We start from the raw sequence: 22,085 nt of genomic DNA, 5'->3' as shown, positions 1-22,085 counted from the left end.
CCCAGCGGCGTTACCGGCGCAGCCATTCCGACCATCAGGTCAGTATCGGTGTTTGATGTGCCCCGATTACCCGTTCCGGATGCGCAGGTACGGGTAATCCAGGGCTTAATTTGATTTTTTAGCCGCTGGGTAAGAGCAGAGCATTTAGTTTAAGTTTCTATTCCTTTGGGTCGGAACACCATTATTTTTTAAGCGTATTTTGGCACCAGAATACAGGACGGGTATAATTCAAGAAAAACGTTTTGAATTTCTGACGCTACACATATTGTTCAAGTGATTGATTAATCTAGTTTATTTAAAAAAAATTAAGGATCTCAATTATATGATGAAGATTAAGGGAAATAGTCATGGGAAGAATCTGAGAAGGTCAAGTCCTCTTATTATGTTATGCGTTACTCCAGCTCTAAGTCTAACTTAAGTTCCACAAAGACCAGTTTCGACCATATTAGAGATCTCGTCAAATCAATTAATCGCTAATTAATTCAGACAGAAATCAATAGTATCAACAGCAGATATGCTTGTGCATATGCTCTTGCAGGAAAACATCCTATCAGTGTAATATGTTTTCTCCTTTTTGCCTCATCTCGACAAAAATTAAACTCTGCAGATGGTTCCGGTGGGACATTTTTGCCATTGACGTTGTCGATTTTTCCCTTCGTTTGATTGTGTTGAAATGAACCGAACTGATAAGATCTCTAATCGGATCGAAATCTGGTTTGTGGTGCTGCAGAGTCAATTAAACGCAAAGCTTGAAACGTGCCGTTGCTATAGAAAAGGCATATTTTCACCTAGAGAAATGTATCCTTCGAATCACATTCTAAGATTCCCAGAGCTTTACCCGCTTCCATGTGGTATTATAATCTTATTGCTCAATCACCCCCAATTGCTAAAGATAGTTTGCCAATTAGTGTCCGCGCATGTGCGCCTTTTTCCTATTCTCTTTCTCTCTCTTTCTCTCTTTGTATATCTGTCTCTCTCCGTCCATGTGTCCGTAGCTGATTTATCCTACGAGAGGCCGTCTATTTTTGGACGGCTATTCAGTGTTTTTAAAACGGTTGACTGACGGGCCACCAGTTTGACAAACAGTTTCGTTGTGTGCAAAACGCGACGCGGTGCCCTGCGGTGCAGGTCAGCAGCACTCGCATCCTTTAACCCATTGATGAAACCCATCCGATGGTTTCGATTAGAATTGCATGTTTGTGCCAACCGTTCTCAGTCGCGGCCTTGCTATTCCTGTTTTGTTGGTTGAGGTCATGTCTGATTGCGGTGTCAAAAAACTCGTTATCTCTTAGTTTTACGTAGTTTCATACCAAAATTTTAGAAAAATTTTATCTTTCGTTTACGGAATGTCTGCGGCTGTTGCTTCTCCGGTATCTCTCGGAACGTGGTCTGCGTCGCAGAGAAAAGCAGCCTCAAGAATTTTTGCTCAGGCTCTGTTCTCCGCTCTGCCAAGCGCTGCTTCGAAAGATAAGGGTTAATGTTTTTTGTTTATCTTCCTTTTAATAGAATTGAAGATTAATTTTTTGCCAAATTCAAAAATTAAATTAATTCATTCTCATTTTTTTTTATCTTTAATTATCTCTTTTATTTTCCGACTACTTGAGTTTAATTTCATTTTCTATCAATTTGTAGCAAGCAATTGCAACTAGTGAAATGATTACATTTTTATTACTTACTTCATATTTATTCTGCGTAATAAACGTCGAAAATTCCAAACTGAAAATTCGTTTAGATGTAACGTAATATTGCTCTTAGTTGCGGTCAGTTCGTGGAAGTCGGTTGAAGAGACATCGGGGCCGGCTACAGTGCAGCTTATAAGCAATGAACCGTCTCGCGAATCACATGAATGTAGTGATAGTTGTTCCGAAAGCTGTGAAGAGTTTTCCTACTCTGAGGTCAGGATAAAGTGTGAACTGGCACTAAATATTAATAGCATGCGCATGAAATTATCTCTATCACTCAGTTATTAGCAGCATTTGCTTGGCTGCAAAAATCATAACCAAATAAGCGACTACATATTTTTCATTTAATAAGTAATTTGAGTGAGGCTTGTCCCGGAGTAAAGAAATAGATTCAAAAAATTATTAGACGTTCGATCCGTCTCATTATTAAATGTCTTGTGCAATATCCGTTTTGGTGGCGTGAGGGGAAGGAAAACACCTAAAGATTTTGAAACGAGCAAATTTGTTCCTATCACCTTGACCCTATGTTCTGCTAATAAAAGCCAAATTTAATGTACAATCATGACTGGCTTCTTGCCAGTCGTCATTAGCTCGCATTACTCCTAGATATTCAAAAAAGATTTTGCTCTTTTTTAATGTTTGAAAAATTTTGTAGCTACGAGATCGAATAACGACAGTATAAATGTTTCATTTTTATAAGACAGATTTTTCGGTTGTCTTTAAATTTCCCATACCTACACAAATATATACCTACAAAGTATCTACCTCTGAAATTTGACTTTGAACCTACATCAACTATATTGATACTTTGACCGCTAAACTGAAATATTGTAGCACTAATGTGACCTAATATAAATAGGAATATTGCTCGCAGAAGACGAATATGCGTATGTATACCATAGTTAGATCGGAAGTTCTGGATCTTGCAACGCAACGTTTTTTGTTTGGACGTGTTTTTTCCTTTTTTTTTTTGATACTCCTTCATCCACTCTATAACCCACAATTACATATGCCAGAAATGCAATATATGCATGAACCAAGAAGTTTGCATATTATTAGCAGCACGCCACCGCCAAGAGAAGACACGCGTAGCGGTTGTTTTATTGTTATTCAGTCCCATAACTTTTGCATTTGCCGACGAAACGTACGCGTTTCCCTGTTTTGTCTCATTTAACCGATAAAACATGACCATTTATATATATTTTTTGTATTCGCTTCGATTCTTTCCTTCGGTAAACAGTTTGCTATTCTTTACCTTAATAATACGTAATTTACGATTATTCTTTACACTTTGTTATTAAGATCTTTTTTCTTATTATTTTATCATTTTCTTCGAGCTTTGATTGCCAAAAACTGTTTGAAATGCACAGAAAGCGGAAAAGCAAGATTATTTGCCTGGATACCGTGAAGCAATGTCTCCTGGAAGTGTTCTGGAAGGTTAGTTTTCACTATGAATGTTTACTTGGTGGATATTTAAAACTGCGTCGTGCGTCATTTTTATTTGCGACGGTCCCTAAAAATCCGCCATCGCCGATGTTTGTGTCACGGACGTTATTTTTCGACCCTCCTCCTCCCCTTCGCTCCCCCCCTTCCGTATACCTAAATTTACGTAATTAGAACTCGACGCTCAGTCGAAAACGAGCGCCGCGGCGGTGCGCATCACCTACTACGTGCGTCACGATATTTTTAGAAGCGAACGAGCAGAACAGTTTGGACGTGCAATAACAGCTCACATTTGACGAGTACAAAGGGAATGCCAAATATTTCGATCAATGTACACGTCTTACAGCCGGTACCGTCCCGCCTATGACGAGGGCGAGCGGTACACCACGCACAATAATTCCAGAACGGTACCGGATTACTCGTGGTTGGGTTCCGGTAATAGCTACCGATCTACAACCTCGAGCTACCGCCACCAACCTTCGGCCAGCAGTAGCAGCAGCAGCAGACGACTGGCCGAAGATATATCCTCGTCTATGGCTAGTGGAAAAGGTACATCGGAATCGGGAAGCCGGAGGGCGCGTTACACGCGGTCGTCAACGCATAGCGTGGCTCAACTCCTGAGCGACTCTTGTTCCAGTTTACTCCAGAAAATTACCACTCGTGTTCGAGGTCCTTCGGCCACGGTAGAGAGACAGCTGCTACATAACACCGCGATTAGCAGCAACGGTCACTTAAGTCCCCGGCAACAAATGCCGATCCCATTGACCACTAGCAAGAGCACCACAGTGGTACCCAGTTACGGGACGACAAAGGGTCGCCTCGAAGACAAATATTCGTCTGTGTTAGACAGGATTTATGGAAGAAAGAAAGAGACCGATTGGAAGTTGGAACCGTCCTCAAGTCGTGGATTAGCCAAAAGCAGTACCACCGCCAACGTATTACAACTTAGTGAGAAAGCGTATCCTTATGTGAATAGTAGTAGTGGTGGTGCCGTGCAACGTGAAAAGACTCCTTACAGAAGCGAACAAAAAAAGAATGTCGCGCAGCATCACCATCCCGAGCCATCATATTCCTACGTGGACAGAGAGTCTGCGGTTGTCAACCGTGTTAGGCATCGATCCAACCATTCCGAGCTCAGACCTAGACGATCATCGAAACCACACAGGGTAGGCAAGAGCGAGTATAACGACCGAAAACCCTCTGTTACCACTACCAATCTAAAATTGTGCGCTGTCGAAATTCCCATCGTTTGCGACGCTAAACAATTAGATGTGATACCGCCAACAGTTAAGGTACCGTCCGATGATGATGGCGACAACGACGTCACACCGACCCCCGCGGTTCCAGATCCCGCGTCCGAACGGGAGACCAAGCGCAAAGAAATCCAGAGTTTGATCATGAAGTACTCGGCCTTAGACGCGGCTTACAACAAGTCGAGTGCGGCCCCTGCGAGTACTCCGACCGTGGCAGCGGCCATTGCTCGGAAGTACCGTCCCGAAACCGGCAGGTTGGCGGCTGTAAGTACGATGACGGGCCGGTCTTCTCCAGTAAAAGTATGATTTGAGCGTGTCCAATGCCATCAACCCCACTACTAACCATGTCAGAGTGCCGCTTGTTGTGTAAGTTTCATCTTAGTGCATCAATTTAATGTGGAAATTAGATTAGGTTTCGGGGGACACGGGCTAAATGAAGATTAGGAAGAACGGTGAGGTGTAGAAGAAATTATAAGGTTTTACACATTGTAATTTCAAGAAAAAAATTTAGAAAATTGGTCTTAACTTTCAATCAAAAATATCGCGAAGACAAAAACCCACCGACAATATTGATGATGATGGCATTGACATATTATTGATTAGCAAAAAACACAAATGGTACGTTCACCGTTCAGGAATGAAAAGCTCTTTCAAAGTATAAAATAAAAAAGCGAATTGCTATCGATGCTTTGAATGCGAAGTGATACTTTTGAATAAGAATGTTGTAGAGCGGAAGAATCTAACCAAGAAAATTGTATTGAACTTTTTTTGATCAATTTTATGTTTTTCATAAAATTTCGGAAATTAAAACTAATTTTGCGGTGTCATTTACGTCATTTTAATAGTCCCTAAAAAAATAAAGGCTTTTTTTGCTGTTTTTAATGATTATGTAATTCTTACTTATTTCGAAGGTGGCAATGGCGAACTCATTATCAAAACACTGTGAATAAGAACGCAGAATGAACCTTGCAATTAATGTCAATTTCCATAAAGTACATGTTCAAATAAATCATATTCATTAATTTATTTTTCAGGTCATTTTAACTAAGTTCCAAAAGTGGAATACCTCTTTTTGCATATTTTATTATTACATATCATATCTTGAAACTTGTAATAAGAACAAAACTAAATTAAAGAAGCAGATCGTTGTCTTGAGTACAAAATTGTCGACTCTTCAGTTATTAAACAGCGTAAATGTTGAGATTATGCCAACAGTTTTTGTTAGATCAATCTATTTTTGGATAGCGTGTTCAAACTTTCCTTCTATATCGTTTGTATATTTTTTGCTTATTCATTACTGGCCCGTTAAGTAGTTGAAAATAGTAACTTTTTATTTTTCTGTTACACGATTTTTGTAAAATTTCGACCGTGCTTTGAAGATTTTCAAAATCAATTTTCAAATTCTCAGTAATCCTTATAGGATTGCCATTACTGCTTCGCAGTAGCAGTTGATATACGCCTCATTTTACTAACGTTAAAAAATACATCTTTCTCATTAATTGTAAAACGCCATTTCTGCAGTCATAAAAAAGTTCGAAAAATCGTTACTTGTCCATATATAATTTTTTTCTGGAATTTAAAAAAGAATTAAAAAAAAAATCCATGTCCGTACTTAAAATAAAAAGTTGATGATGATTACGAAATAGTGAAACGTAGGATTCTTTTATATAGTCTCCTTCATATGACGGAAAAAAGTGGTCACAATGAAGTGAAATAAGCGTTTTCTGATATAGTCTTAAATAAAGTTTTAAAATAATAAATATGCTTTTCGGCAATTTCTCCTTTTCTCATATTTTTTTAAATATTTGAACCTCTGCATTTGATTGAACATATTATTGCACAGGAAAACACGTAATTCTGCTTAAATGTAATAAACATTATATCTTCACGGTTTTTGAAATCCCAAATCATGCGGCTCCAGTTTTAAATTTTCTATATGTACATACATGCTACATCCTACAAATTAATAACTATTTTGGAACATTGATTTATAAGATTCACCACTTATTTACATTCAAATTACATTCGCCCAGTTGAACGAAAACATGCTATATTTCTTTACTAAAAGCTTTTTACTTACCAGCATGTATATAACGGGTGATCATTAAAAAAAATTCACAGTAGGCGGTGAATCGTAAACGTAGCGCGTTGGTTACGCCATTTGCTATTTACCATCAACCATATCACTAACAGGTGAATTGTTTCCAGACATGTCTCTGACATTTCAACGCCTATTACAGATTTATTTTTAATGATCACCCCTTACTAATATCAAATCCATTAATTTTGTATAAAGTCTGATAATATTTACGTTTTTTTTTGCTTCCAGTTTGTGCTGACTATTGGAATATTTTAACAAACTGCAAAGCGTAAAGTGAATGATATTGTGATATAATTTCATAAATTATATATAATATAGAGTGTTCCAGTCAATTGTAAATGTCAGAAATTTAACTGATGATAGAGGATCTCATATAGTATTTAGTGAATTTGCAAACGGGTCATTGCTAATATTCGCAGAATATCAAAGATTGCATAAATGAAAGAAATTAATACACGTTTTTCTGATTTCTAGCTCTTAGTATTATACAGATAACATATTTAATTCAATGTGTCTTCTATTCTGAACTAACTATCGCTGATACTTAAATTTCAATTTTGTATTTCGTTTACAATATTTCTGTTAGTTGCGTCTTTTTTCGTCTCTGCCATCATTTTCATTTAAAATAGTCGAACAGCAGGTGTGTTCAAATACACAGACATTAAAAGATTAATTAAAAATAAAAAAGAACACAAATTTCTTTAAACTTTAACACCTTGCATTTGGATAACAAAGAGTAAAAAATCTGTTCCTATTGATATTTTTTTACTCTACATGATATTCTTTATCATTAGTTTAATTGACACCTGGGGCAGCCTATATACATATTGCAACAGAAATACCCTATTTTAAAATCTTATTTGGAAAGAGTAAATGCAGAGACGAAGTACTGCAACGATTCATTTTTTTTTTTTTTAAGAAAAAAATGTTTTTCAAAAATCTCAGTTTTTTTCGAATACTTTCGAAAGTTATTAGAGTTTTCAACTTTTGAAACGTTTCATTCTTAATTCTCCAAATTGCACAATTTTGCCTAAATTTAATCGACCTTGCATAATTTATACTTACTGAGATTCTCGTGGTTGAGCTCAAGAACGGATACTGTAAGAATATACATAATGCGTACATATGTACACATAATAATAAGGAATAATAATGGATATATATATAAACAGATACATACATACATAGTTACAATATTGTGACTTTTTGTAAGATACTCCACGACCATACAGGACAATCATGTGAGATCAGTATGGTCAATGTAGGTTAGTTCACCGACAATCTGGGTACTTTTAAAAGTGTACTAGTCCAATGACAGGTATTTCTGGTGCCATATACGCCTTAAACTGAAACAACTTTGTGTACCATTTTGAAAAGTACGTTGATTGCTGATTTGGCAATCCGTTTGCCTCTTTATCTTTGCTTGTCGGGCCACAATCGACCTTGCGTGCGCTGTTGCCGTAACAATGATGATGACCATGTCAATGCACAATGCTGATCCGTCCACCACCACCACCTGATGCGATGATCTCTATGTGCCGCATGACGTTGTTGCCATACTCTTGACTGATTGACGATAAACAGAGTTCGAGGGCATCCTCGGTGGAAGACGATGAAGAGGGCCACCTTATTTACCGATCGGGAGACGTCCTGCAAGATCGATGTGTGTGAATACCGCTTGATATAAATAAGACCCTTCCTAGGTTCGATCCGTTTTAAATTGGGTATAGTTCAAATTGTCGTTTAATGTCTATTCATGATTATGTATTACGATATAATTCATCTGATATTTAAACTATGCCCAATTCGTCTTTGGAAGTGAATTTAGAACAGGAAAAATTGATTGACAGCGATTAGGATTATTTCTCAGAGTTAATCGTAAAATAGTTATTTTTCACATTTCGAAAATTATTATCAGTGTATTTTTTTTGGCAAACTAGATACCTACGTGCGGTCTAGTTCACAAAAAAATTTAGCGCAAGAATCAGTTTTGCATGAAAAGATTTCCATTACCATTTCTTTCGTCGTTAGAAAACCATACTTGTTCCTATTTTGAGGAAATTCATGAATTTCCACAGTAAAATTTTCTTCAATTTCTGAATGGAATCAGAATCCTTCAAGTCCTTCTAAACTTTTTGTTTTGTTTTTAATTGTCTTTTTTTTTGGAACAAGTGTTGTTGTCTGACAATCAGTGACAAAAGTTAATCGAATATGGTGTTATATTGCAGATAAGATCTTGGGCACCCTCGGTGAAGGTACATTTGGCAAAGTGGTGAAAGTGAGGGACTTGGAAATGTAAGTGCATAACCGAAAACTGACATTATTTTGCATCTTTTATAGTAGATTTCATACCTCCTACCTTTCATATTCATCGCAAATTCATTCAAACGTTAATTATATACGGGGTGTTTTTTTTCTGTTAAATGTCAGTATTTTGAAAATTATTCCAGCGATGAGGAAATTCAAAAAACACATGTTCTATAATATAATACGGGAAGATGTGTACCAAATGCATTCCAAATCATTTTTTTTTTTTAGTATAGACCTACTGTCAGAAAGCTTTTTCAAAGAGGTTTTCAATGGTAAAGCTTTTAGAATTTCGCCGCCAAGTAAATGTGATAATATCTAAAATCTTAAATCCATGAATAAGACAAGTAGTAAAATTAGATAGTTTTTAATCACAAATAAGTGATAGAACTGATCATGAATTCAGTGTTTCATTTTAATATATGTTCAAAATGTCCGTTATTTTCCGTGCAAGCGTACTCTTTAACACATTGAGAATAGTTTTCCTAAGAACTGCACGACACTCGGTAATAATTTACTGTCTTGGCTTTTCAATTGTTTCTAGTTGGGTATTGAATGCTGCAGATTTCAAGTGTCCCTACAAAAAGACGTTTAAGGGCATAACATCGGGACACTTAGAGGGCCATTCTATCACTCCTCTGCTCTCCATCCACCATCCTTAATGGGATGATTGTTATCCAACCACTATCTGCCTAACTGGTAGAACAAAATGTGACGGTGTCTCATCCTGTTAAAATCTTAGCATATTTTCGCCCACTTGTAATTCTCCATTTTTGTTCGAAAATTTCTAAAATGTCACTAAATTTCACCATCTAAATTATTGTTAATAAACAAAGGTCCTATGATGGCATCTCCAAAGATCCTGGCCTAAAACATTCACTTTTTGTAAACATAGAGTGCTTCTTTCTTTCACAAGATGAGGGGAGGAATTTCAATCGCTCCATATATTGTACAATTGTGCCTATTCAGAGTACCATTCAAGTAAAATGTGGACTTATCACTGAAGCAAATGTTTATCGGTAGTCGGGGTTGGTTTGCAATCAAAATTTGCAACCCCTCGCAATATTCAGTCGTCAATTTGGATTATCTCCATTAAATTTCTGACGAAATTAAATATTGTATAGATGGAATTCGTGTAAATTCAGAAATTTTAGGACTGATGCTGTTGATAGCTCAATTAAAGTAAATGGTTGAAGTATAGACAATGATAAATTTTAGGCAAATTAATCTAGTATCCTAGGTTTGTTCAAATTTCTCTATTAGTTTCCTAACGTAGGAAGGATGAACATTGATTCCAGGATGTCGCTGCCAAAATATTTCTATGGTTCGTAAAACACAACGTTCCTCAGTACTTTAAATAAAAACGATAACCCATTCCATAATTGACTAAACCATGTTTCATGTCATCATGTCTCACCATGCGAGAAGTACGAATTGAAACTCAGATAATAATCAAGACTCGACGATTCACTGGGTAGAAAAACATTTGTTAATACCGATAAAAGAAAAATACGTCGTTATCTACATTTAACATTATTATCAATTCTTTGAAAATAATATGCATGAAGTATAGGAATATAGTTTGTACGCTTGCATGAAAAATAATGGACATTTCCAACATTTATTATAAAAAAATTATCAATATTGAGCGGCAAATCTTATATTTTCATTTATTTATAATAAGTCTTTCAATAAATTTTATTTACATTACTTATATTTTATTGTAAAACATTACTTCTACGCCTAGGTGTCAGATGAATTTTGCATTTTAGACATTATAGCATACACTTTTTTCGGAATTCCAGAAACTTTGCCACCATTGAAAAACTTATTGACAATGTTTTTCGACGATGTATTTATGCTTAAAAAATGACTAAAGGTGGCTGGGATGCATTTTGTAGAGATTGGTGAATCCACGATACCCTCAATCATCTTTTTTCATATTATGGTAGACGTATTTTTAGATTTGCTCCATTGCCGACATAATTTTCAAGATATTGGCGTTTATATATATATATATAAAAACACATTGTATATCAAAATTTTTTTATTGTTAATTGCAAACCACGGTGATAGTGGTACGTACACGGTGGCTCAAATTTCACATATTAACATTGTCATAAGTACGTATCTGAAATTATGCTTTTCGTCTGTCAGGGATCATTCCATGGCCTTAAAAATAATCAAAAACGTCGAAAAATACAAAGAAGCTGCCAAACTAGAAATCAACGTTCTGGAAAAGCTGTCCGATACAGACCCGGACAGTACGCAGTAAGTTATTAAGCATAAACCTCAGTTTTCCAAAATAGACATTAAAATTTGTTTGCAGTTTATGCGTAAAAATGTTAGACTGGTTCGACTATCACGGACACATGTGCATCGCGTTCGAAATGCTGGGTCTGAGCGTGTTCGATTTTTTGGTAAGTGTGCATGATTGTTTCGTCTCTGTGTTTTGAATTTCAGATTTTGTATTTTACTTGCAGAAGGACAACAACTATCAGCCCTACCCCTTAGACCAAGTGAGGCACATCGGGTATCAGTTGTGCTACTCGGTGAAATTTCTCCATGACAACGCACTGACGCACACGGATCTGAAGCCGGAAAACATTTTGTTCGTTGACTCGGACTTCGATTTGGTCTACAATACAAAAAAGGTGAGTCGTTATCGCTTCTTTGAAACCTTTTCTGGAATTCGCTTTTTTTCAGCGTCGTGACGTGAAGAGAGTAAAAAGGACTGACGTTAGATTAATTGATTTTGGCAGTGCCACTTTCGATCATGAACATCACAGCACCATCGTATCAACGAGGCATTACAGGGCACCAGAGGTCATTTTAGGTAAGACACGAACGTCTCAATTTCACATTATTATTTATCTCGTTCTCATTTAGTACTGACCTGAATCAACTAGTATTTCTGATATTTTAAAGATTTCAGTTTTGTGTCTTCTTACAAGTTGAAATAGTACGACGAGTACGTCGAGAAAGTATTTTGGATTCAAGAAAACTTATGATTAATTTATTTCTTGTTATTTTACATGTTTTCATTGATGTGCAAAAAATTTATACATATTTTTTTAATACTACCAAAATTTCGACTTCGGCCTACAAGTAAGTCTATCTGAAGTTGTTTAAGTGTACGAGTGTTTACAAATACACAACAAGTGTTTATAAAGTGGTGCGGTTTCGTTTCAAAGCAACATAATTGGACGCACTTGAAAATAGAAATGTGGGCGAAATCGCTAATTCCCAACAATTCCAATTTTGCCGATCTATTTTCAAATTTTGTTTTTTCTTCTACCTTATTATTTTTGTAATTTAGACGTGTATTGTATTTTGTACTAAACTAATACGTTTATGAATTAATATTATTCCTAAGGATCGGTGATTTATTAACTAAAACTTATTGAATTTTTTCCAGAGTTGGGATGGTCGCAGCCTTGCGACGTATGGTCGATCGGGTGTATCTTATTCGAATTATACCTCGGAATTACGTTGTTTCAAACTCACGATAATCGCGAACATTTGGCAATGATGCAGCGAGTTTTAGGTGATATCCCTCAAAGGTAACGAAATATCTTTCTTTTTCTTATTTCTTTTCCATATGATCACTTTAAATAATATATTATTTCATTATACAAAGCATGTCTTAGAGCAATGGCCCTTGTAAAAATTGACGGTTTTCGACCTACAGATATATTCAAAAATTCATTAAATTCGGAAGTGTGCAAGTTGAAAAAAATAGACAAACGACAAAATTATAAAAATTTTAAGTCTATTTAATTTTTAAAAATGATCAAATTTTATTTGCACAGTTTTGAAAATCTTCGGAATCTAAAAAAAATACAAAAGGCTATTAATAATTTTAAGGTCAAAACATGCAGTTATATAAATTCTTAAGAAGCTAATTTTAACTTTTCATGGCAGAATGGCAAGAAAAACGAAGACCAAATATTTTCATAAAGGCAGACTTGACTGGGACGAGAAGAGTTCTGCTGGACGTTATGTTAGAGATAATTGTAAACCCCTTTTGGTAAGTACACAAAATCTCATCAAGTTTATTCATAACGACGTGGTTGCTCTCTCGGCTTATTTGTATTAATCTCGAAATAAAAATGTTCGTTTTGTCCAAGAGAGTACATTAATTTACAGAGGTATAAGCAGTTTGACGACCCAGACCACAACTACCTGTTCGACTTAATCTTCAGACTGCTCGAATACGAACCGTCCGAGCGAATTTCCCTGCGGGAAGCTTTAATGCATCCCTTCTTCGGTAAGATTCCAGGCCATCAGCGCATTTGCGACCACAGTGGTGCTGCAGGTGACGTACGCAGAGAGCGCAGTTTATCTTGAAAATATCTATTTTTCACCGCTTTTTTAAAGGGATATTCATTGATATGGTTCAGATTATAAAAAAAAAACCTTTGATTATCCCTGGAAACGGTAAATTCTACAATTTTTTTAACACCACTATATGCAACCGTGTGTCCTTTAAGTGGTAACGCTATTATTAATGTTTACTGTCATAATAACTAAATGGTACAAACAAGTCGGATAAATGAGACAAAAGTTGTCATTCGGGTGGCCATATTTTCTCAAAAATTTTATAAAATATGTATTTTCTTATGTCGTATGTACGTATCGAATAATTGATTTAAAAAATCTTCTCGTGTTCTCAATTTTTGGATTGAGTGGCTCTAAAGTCCCTATAAAACCAAATAATCATCTTTTTTGGCCTAATTTCTTCAATTATCTGCATTGAAAACCGATGTTAATATTTATAAGCTTATAACACTACGATTGTATTTTAAGTCGTCATCAAAAATGACAACAACGTTTCTTTCATTTAATCTTTTACAATTACTAACATAACAATAGTCGTACTACTTAAAGGAGGCCCCCTGTTTATGGGTTCGATTGTTCCTCAATTATTGTGTAATTCCACCTTTTCACACGATCTTTTTTAATTTCGATTGCGTATGCTCAAGGGGTCAAAGAAGAATTTTCGACTGTACTCCAAAGTGGATACGTGAGCGCTTAATTGTCCGTTTGTTATAGTAAACGACTGGAAAAAAACAATAAACTGAATTTGTTTCGTCTCGGAAATGAATCGTTTAGAGGCCTAATTTTTGAGATGAAACTCCGAACGTTATCGCCTATATTTGTTGCAGTTAATCGAGTTTACTCCCTGTACTGAATAGGTAATGTCGGAGCTTTGCATGGAATTTAAATAGCATAAAACTTCATTTCATAGAATTTAATTGCATAGAACATGAAAACGGACAATTTATATGCAAAAAATACATACTTATACGTGCGAAGTAGATTATTCTCAATGGATGCTTATGGGGAACAGATTATTTTTATTGAAGTCTGTTGGAAATCTATGTATGTGTATCAACGTTCAATTTAAACACGCTATATGCAGGGTGTCTTATTTAAGAATGCCAACTATTACAACTTTTAGACGTTGGAAACAAAAAAATGATTAAGCATTGCGAAAAAAGTTGCCATTCTCAAAAAATGTCGGGAACCAGAAACAATTTAGCAAAGCCGTTTACCACGGCACAATGAAAGGCCTCAAAAAATGGCAACTCTTTTCATTTTATTTTACTGATTTTGTAATTATGACCCTTTCCGAGATAGCAATAACCAACGCACTCACAAAAGTCACCCTGCATAAGCAACAACATCATCGATACAAATCTTATTTGACAAAATGGACCTATTAGCAGAAAAGTTTTGCACTACGCCCAGTCTTAGTTGTCACTCACAAAAAAAGGGTTGTTCAACAGCAAACTTCAAGAAGCCTGGTTTTACTGTACGTCGTTATGTAAATACATTATTGAAAAATATGTAAGAATAAAGTTTTGTTTTTCTTTCTTTCTCTACCGATACCTTTCCTGAAGGTCCATGTCTAGTTTTTTTTCCCAAGTTATTTCATAGTATTAATATGCACCTGAATAAACTCAAGATAGAGTAGATACGAAAGAGATAGATATGAAAATATTTTTGAGCAAATGATGACAGTATTTTGTGAACGTAATTTTTTAGTTCTTTTTTCTAATCAGATCTAAACGTTCTACATTAAATTTTTATGCAAGGTAGCTGTTAATACATCTGAACAATTTTAAAAAATTATAAATCTATTATAGAGAAAACCGTAAGCGTAATTAATTTTCATTACGTCTAACAATCACAGACAAAAAGAAAGAAGTAATTTTTAATTTTTATTAGTAAAAAAAAAATTACAATTGTCCCCCATCTCCTACTGGCATAGCTCTGATGATGTCTGAATCGCCAGGATCTGTAATAGACATGGCACACACCCTGAAGTATTTTCCACAAGCTGTACCTAATTCCACATTATTGCCAGAATAGTGATGCACACCAGTTTTTGCTAACATGGCATAATACTCGATCTCTGATTTTCTTAATGATGGTGTATTATTAGAGATGATAATCAATTTGGCTTTGCCCTGTCTGAGAGTCTGGAAATTATAAAAAGAAAGCATTTATTTAAATTGTCCATTTTAAAGATATAACCAGACTTGAAAAATTAGACACATTTTTTGTTTTGTCCAAATCAACAGATATAAAGCAAATTCAAAGGCTGCAGCATTTCTCCCCTGCCAACTCAATAAATGTCTGATTTGAGCCACTTTCTTCAAAAACTCGATTGGAGCTCATTTCAATTTGTTTGACTTTGTAACGTTTAGCAGTATATCTATCTCTGGATATTATACATTTTGATGTTTGATGGAACAAAATTTACTCAAGGACAATTAGTCGAGTAGATGTAATATTATAAATTATTACCTTCAATGTTTGCTTATAGCCAAGACAAAATTTGCCAGACTTCATCACTAGAGCCAGGCGACTGTTAATGCTCTCGATCGCTTTTCTCTGCTTCTTTTGAGCCACCATGTTGCCTGAAACAACGTCGAGTTATCATCGTTTTAAACGCATTTCGATTTTTGAAAATGTTGAATATCATACCGCTTTTAAGACACACTGAATATTGGAAATATGTTTTTCTTTCTGAAAAATGAAGAGATATAAAAAGTAAAATACCTTGTGAGAGTTGTATACACGTGCTAAATTCGCAGAGCCGATTTTTGGAAAGAAATATGAAACTATCTTTCAACTTCAATATGAAATTAAAGTCGTTGTCATGCCATTTGTTATTGTCGATTTTATGACTTTGACATTAGAGTAGTTATTAAATGATGACAGCTTGTTCCGACACATGTCAAGATTGTAAACAGAGGACGATTTGATGTTGTGATATATCAATTTTTAACTGTTAAAATTTGTGTAAATCGACAGCAACACTACATCCACTGATCTGATTCTACTCGAAGGACCAGCAAAAACCCAATGCTTTAGACATTTGATTTATTCGACGAAAACTTTGCGATCATGTCTCTTATATAGGATATACCGTATAATTTCTTTCAAAAGGCCTATAGACTGATTGATTCCTATGTTTCTTGATAAAATGATGAATAATCGGGATTAAAATTCTAAATAGTTATCGATAGATTTTTTTTACATTATCGTATTATAAGCATATAAGAAAAAGTGTTGGAATCATAGTTTCTAATCTTCAAAGTTACTTTCGGTCCAATTTAGAAACTACATAGTATGGCCAAATTGAAAACGCAATTATTAATTTTTTGGCATATACATATTCGAATTCAGTACAGGAGAACGGTGTAAACAACGACAGAACAAAAATAATTAGCTAGAACTGATTTTCAACTTCCAAAGTCCAAAGTCAATGCGAGATATAATCCAACAAATGGCCGACTTACATTTAGGTCTTGGGGTCGAACCTGCCCAAATTACACACGGCTGTTTCGATACATTGATGCCAAATTCATGACTTTATATTCCTTTTTTAGTGGTTTATGTAGATAACACAACTGTAGTAATTTAACTGGATGTGACTGGTTGTCTTATATTACAGGTGAAGTGGTATTTATTGGCAATGTTGTACTTATTTCAGATTAAGTCCAAGCAACAGATACTGCGCACGCCACCATCGAAATGTGTGGGGACACGGGTTGCAATAAGTTGTTATGTTGTAAATAGAAAATGAGCATTTATTTTCGTTTTCGTGGTGTTTAGTTCCGTCATAAATTTTGGTATATTAATATATTTGTTTGTTAATTGTGTAGATATGACTAGTTTAAAAGGAAATCCATTGAAGATCGGTAAATTTTCATGTTATTTCACATTGAAAACAGTTTATTCTCTAGTACAATTAGAGAATTTAACGTATATTGCATTTTGTCATGTTTTGTGCTAATCAATTGACTTTTAATTTCATTCATTAAATTAATTACCTGAGAAGAAAAAAATAATCGCAATGGCTAATGAGCTAATCCATGTTTATTGACCTTCGGACTGAAATAAGACTAAACACCTTTTGAATAACGCTAACTTTTCAATTGCTTCATTTTTTAGTAAATCACATCAAGAATTTTCAAAGATGTTATTCCGACAAATTTCCCAAAATCACCACCCACTATACTATTTATCCAAGAGACAAAGATCCACGCTGGAAAGGTATGTAAATGGCTCGGGGGTGAATATGAGGTTAAGGTTTTTTGATTGTGGTCACTTAAATCAATTATGATGCAATTTTGAAGTCTAAGTTGTACAGAGTGTTTTACTATATGTGTCAATTTTTAGATATAAACATGGAACGCTTTGCAGATGAAACTGACATTTTAATTGTTGGAGGTGGACCGGCCGGAATGAGTGCCGCTATCAGGGCCAAGCAATTAGCTGAGAAAGATGGAAAAGACATCAGGGTAAACTGCAATTCTTCTACTTTTTATGTCGCCTAGTGATATATCTGTATGGGGTGGGTTTTTAAATATTTATATACGCAATGTTGAAATCTGTGGATGTGGGAAGATGATTGAGGGTATGATGAACTCACTACACTACTAGATGCACCTCAAGTCATTTTCTTTAAATAGCATTGATATGGTTGCAACATATCTTCAGAAAGAAATTTCCATAAGCTTTTCAATGGTACCAAAGTTTCTGAAATTCTGCCATCAAATGTTTCTAATAGTTCCTAAAATGCAAAATCAGTGGAATCACAATGAGACATTTAGGTCTGGAATTAAATGGCTTTGAATCAGGAACAAGTAATAGAACTTATAATTAATGCGAAGTTTTATTGTAATTAAATTAAAACGTAAAATTTCCTGCTCAATGTTAATAATTCTTTATAAGTTTCCTTTCCATGTAAGTGTAGAAACGATATTTGAATATTATGGAAACAAGACTATCAAATCATTACTAATGTAGATGATGAAGAAAAAGATACCTTATTCAATTCATTAGATTAGCTTTTTATATTTATTTTGATTTTAAGAGGTATTTTAGTTTAGTCAAGATTATATACCTTAACATATAATTTATAAACAAACCTTTTTTAAAAAACCCTTTCAATGTAATAATAGTGGCCTGACTACTGTCCTCTTCAATACTCTCATTTGAGTGGATTACATGGATATTTTATATTCCTAAGACGGAGTGTAGTTTTCTATCCCATTTTCTAATATTTGATAAGGTCAACTGTGGTTAGGTTTTGATAGGTCTCACTAGTGACGAAAAAAAAATTGCGTCAGAATGAAAGATTTTAATAAATTTGTGTTATTTTTTTATTAGGTTTGTCTGGTAGAAAAAGCCTCACAAATCGGCGGCCATATTTTGTCGGGAGCTGTAATAGAGCCACGCGCTCTTGATGAATTGATACCCGATTGGAAAGACAGGGGTGCTCCTTTGAAAACACCGGTCAGCGAAGATAAATTCGCTTATTTGACTGGAAGCGGTCGAATCCCCGTACCAGTTTTACCAGGTTTTATTTCATTTTAAAGCAGCATTTCATGAAAATTTGACTTACAATTTTTTTCCCATCTAGGAACTCCAATGTATAATCATGGTAATTATATCGTTAGACTTGGACACGTGGTTCAGTGGCTTGGTCAGCAAGCTGAAGAACTGGGAGTAGAAATCTACCCGGGATACGCAGCCTCAGAGGTTCTATATCATGAAGATGGGAGCGTCAAGGGTGTCGCCACCAATGACGTTGGAATTGCCAAAGACGGGAGCCCCAAGGATAATTTTGAACGAGGCATGGAACTGCACGCAAAATGTACTATATTTGCCGAAGGCTGTCACGGTCACCTTAGCAAGCAGATAATCAATAAATTCGATTTGAGAAAAGATTCGGAACAACAAACTTATGGCATAGGTTGGAGATAAGTACAATCTTATATATTGGTGCGTGTATTTTTTTTTTGTTAGGCCTTAAGGAATTGTGGGAAATAAACCCGGAAAAACATAGTTCTGGACGAGTGGAACACACAATAGGATGGCCTCTAAACAAAAACACTTATGGAGGCTCGTTTTTGTACCATCTCAATGAAGATGCTCCCCTCATAGCTGTAGGTTTTGTAGTAGGATTAGATTATACCAATCCCTATCTAAGTCCGTTCAGGGAATTCCAAAAGTAAGGGTCACATTCAAAAAAAGAAAAAAAAAAATGTTTCGTAATCAAGGTTTAAGCATCACCCATCTGTGAAGCATTACTTTGAAGATGGGTCGCGAGTAGCTTACGGAGCACGCGCTCTTATCGAAGGTGGATTTCAGAGTATCCCAAAACTCACTTTCCCTGGAGGATGTTTGATTGGTTGTGCTGCTGGTCTTATAAATCTACCGAAAATTAAAGGTAAATTTAATTTTGTTTTCCTTCTATAGATAGTTTAAGATTGAAACTTCAAATAGCCCATCAGACTAAATAAATTGCAAATCACATTTCACCGTATATTTTGGAAGTTTGGGTAAAATTTTGTCATCTTTATAAATTCTATCGATTTTTGAAAGTTTTTTTAACAACGTTCTCCAGTTTGCCACAATATTTTTAAATGAATTTATTTTTCTGATGGTCTTAGGGACGCACAATGCTATGAAAAGTGGCATGCTAGCTGCCGAAAGCGTCTATGAAGCGATAAATGGAGACACACAGCAAAAGACCGAAGGAATCCAACCTATCAGTTACGAGGATAGCTTCCGGAGCAGTTGGATTTATAAAGAGTTGAAAGCAGTGCGAAATATTCGACCGAGTTTTCATAATCCCTTCGGATTGTACGGCGGTATAGCGTACAGCGGATTTTCTATCGTTATTGGCGGAAGAGAACCTTGGACGTTTAAACATGGAGGTATCAATGTACCGAAAGTGTTTTTAAATATTAAGTAGTTAAGCTAATATAGTGTTTAGATCCGGACCACAAGAGACTGAAACCGGTCAAAGAATGCAGTCCGATCGAATATCCAAAGCCTGACGGAAAAATTAGCTTCGATCTTCTAACATCGGTGGCTTTGACTGGGACCAACCATGAAGGTGATCAACCAGCTCACTTAACGTTAAAAGACGATGCCGTTCCAGTAAATGTCAATCTATCTCTTTATGGTGGCCCTGAGGGAAATTTTTGCCCCGCAGGTATTTTTTTTTAATGAAAATCGATTTTTAGCATTTCAATACGATTTAGTTATTACGCTCCATTTTATTACATTTTATGATGGTTTGTTTTCGATGCGGACTAAGACGAATAATCATTTACACGATTTCAGGCGTATACGAGTTTGTTCCACTGGAAACGGGAGAGGGGCAGAGACTGCAAATAAATGCGCAAAATTGCATTCATTGCAAGACATGTGATATTAAAGATCCCACCCAAAACATTAATTGGGTCGTACCAGAAGGTGGCGGCGGACCTGCGTATAACGGCATGTAACGTAATTTAGTTTAAGTCATTAGGTGCTTTACATTTCTTAGTTTTTTTTTTTAATAAAGACTTAATTTATAAAAAAAGTTACTTAATATCTACAACAAAGGATACTTAATGACTACCTCAATCGTCCTGAAACATATTTATATAATATAAAAGCTGAGTACGCTAGCTACCAATGCCTATTATTACATTCATGGGCCATAAAAAAGGGTACTTATTAATTTAGAAATGACTGGCCATATAATTTCAGTCATTAAAATATCATTAATAAAAATTCCAAATTCTAGACCATTTGGTGGAAGTTTTGCCATTGCAGTATCGCCACAAAGTCGAAATTATTTGAAATGTCAACTCTTCTGGAAGGACCTTAGCCAAAGAATGGTATTGCCGTATGAACTGTTTCGCAGATTTTTAATTTTTTGTGTTTCAGATGTCAACTGTGTGCACTTCTATTCCAAGTCGAAATTAATTCGACACTCTAACTTTTTTCAAGTTTTATTATTTCCAGAAATTAATATTGATTTTTTTGTGTTTCAGGTCTCAATTGTGTTCACCTCTACTTTGAAATGAATTCGACACTCTCATACTTTGGGAAGTATATTTGTTCGGTCTGTTAAAATTTAACAGATCGAATCAATAAATTTAACATGAATGGTGTTGCGGTTTCTTAATTGTTATTTATGCATCCGTATACGGCAGTATTTCAATTTACTACATTATTCATTATTTTGTCAGTAATTGATACGTTATTTCTTTTAATTTTTCATTGGTATTTCTGTGAGTTTATTTACTTTAGGTGGCAAATATCGTAATTGCGAAATAACTCATACATATGTTTTATCATTAAATTAAACAAAGCAAAATTTTTTCTGATTTTCTTCAAGTTATGAGTTCGTTTGTCGTATTTTTCGATTGTGGCACCATTCGAGCGTTCGGTTCGCCAGCGCTGATATATTTCGTTTTTCTGTTAATCATGAGGGGAATGACATTTTGGATAAGGTTTGCCAGAGTTTTTCGTTGTGTTCATAAATTGAAATGTGAAAATTTATTTAATATATATTTTACGTTTGATATAAATATATTGTACCATTTAAAATTGAGAAACGTCATCGATGACAGAGAATATCTATTTAACTTCGAAATAAGAAAGAAAACAAATCCATTCCTAGAGGAAATTCCGAACATTTAATGCTTCCTCCTTTCCTCTACCTACCTACTCTAGGGCTCTCCAAATATAAACATCAGTATAATGTAAATTATTCCTTCGTGACACAATCTAAAACTTACAGTTTACGTTGTCGGAAAGCAGAAGCATCCCTTTCATAAAAACCACATGATTTTCGTTGAGTTTATTCATAGCTTGTCTCCCTTTTCAGCACAAAAACCATAGCAAAAAAACGTCCGAAAAAGATTCTACTACGCAATATTGTCAATATCGTTTGAAGATTTCGAGATGCACCATCGTCCTTTCGGTCGTCCTGAC

At 35.2% G+C, this 22,085-nt stretch overlaps 3 protein-coding genes across 6 annotated transcripts; 2 read left to right on the top strand and 1 right to left on the bottom strand.

Moving 5' to 3' along the window:
• The first annotated feature begins 1,904 nt into the window (after nucleotides 1-1,904).
• Nucleotides 1,905-14,650, top strand: Doa (Darkener of apricot). The gene is made up of 10 exons (XM_066294626.1): nucleotides 1,905-4,642; nucleotides 8,064-8,142; nucleotides 8,708-8,774; nucleotides 10,944-11,057; nucleotides 11,116-11,206; nucleotides 11,270-11,440; nucleotides 11,493-11,622; nucleotides 12,205-12,349; nucleotides 12,711-12,816; nucleotides 12,936-14,650. Exons 1-10 carry the CDS (start codon nucleotides 3,455-3,457, stop codon nucleotides 13,134-13,136), a joined length of 2,292 nt encoding a protein of 763 aa, XP_066150723.1. The 5' UTR covers nucleotides 1,905-3,454; the 3' UTR covers nucleotides 13,137-14,650.
• Nucleotides 14,651-15,000: 350 nt separating this feature from the next.
• On the bottom strand, nucleotides 15,001-16,014 carry RpL30 (ribosomal protein L30). 2 transcript variants are annotated; one of them, XM_066294639.1, is made up of 3 exons: nucleotides 15,858-16,014; nucleotides 15,603-15,715; nucleotides 15,001-15,274 (listed from the first exon to the last, which is right to left on the bottom strand). In XM_066294639.1, exons 2-3 carry the CDS (start codon nucleotides 15,708-15,710, stop codon nucleotides 15,032-15,034), a joined length of 351 nt encoding a protein of 116 aa, XP_066150736.1. In that variant the 5' UTR covers nucleotides 15,711-15,715; nucleotides 15,858-16,014; the 3' UTR covers nucleotides 15,001-15,031. The 2 variants fall into 2 exon arrangements, with proteins under 2 accessions (XP_066150736.1, XP_066150737.1); XM_066294640.1 differs by having other exon boundaries at nucleotides 15,783-15,905.
• Nucleotides 16,015-16,618: 604 nt separating this feature from the next.
• Etf-QO (electron transfer flavoprotein-ubiquinone oxidoreductase) lies at nucleotides 16,619-21,679 on the top strand. Of its 3 annotated transcripts, none has more exons than XR_010733225.1 (11): nucleotides 16,619-17,002; nucleotides 17,256-17,357; nucleotides 17,484-17,605; nucleotides 18,477-18,666; nucleotides 18,730-19,062; nucleotides 19,116-19,320; nucleotides 19,370-19,539; nucleotides 19,763-20,029; nucleotides 20,089-20,310; nucleotides 20,442-20,983; nucleotides 21,140-21,679. XR_010733225.1 is itself a non-coding variant. In XM_066294635.1 (10 exons), the coding sequence occupies exons 1-10, from the start codon at nucleotides 16,969-16,971 to the stop codon at nucleotides 20,603-20,605; spliced, it is 1,809 nt and encodes a 602-aa protein (XP_066150732.1). In that variant the 5' UTR covers nucleotides 16,619-16,968; the 3' UTR covers nucleotides 20,606-21,679. The 3 variants fall into 3 exon arrangements, 1 of the variants encoding a protein (XP_066150732.1); XR_010733224.1 differs by having other exon boundaries at nucleotides 21,033-21,679; XM_066294635.1 differs by having other exon boundaries at nucleotides 20,442-21,679.
• Nucleotides 21,680-22,085: the final 406 nt, after the last annotated feature.

Source organism: Euwallacea fornicatus, chromosome 21, assembly GCF_040115645.1.
Source record: "Euwallacea fornicatus isolate EFF26 chromosome 21, ASM4011564v1, whole genome shotgun sequence".
Lineage (NCBI taxonomy): Eukaryota > Metazoa > Arthropoda > Insecta > Coleoptera > Curculionidae > Euwallacea > Euwallacea fornicatus.
The sequence above is the reverse complement of the archived record's forward strand: the minus strand, read 5'-3'. Positions and strand labels throughout refer to the sequence as shown.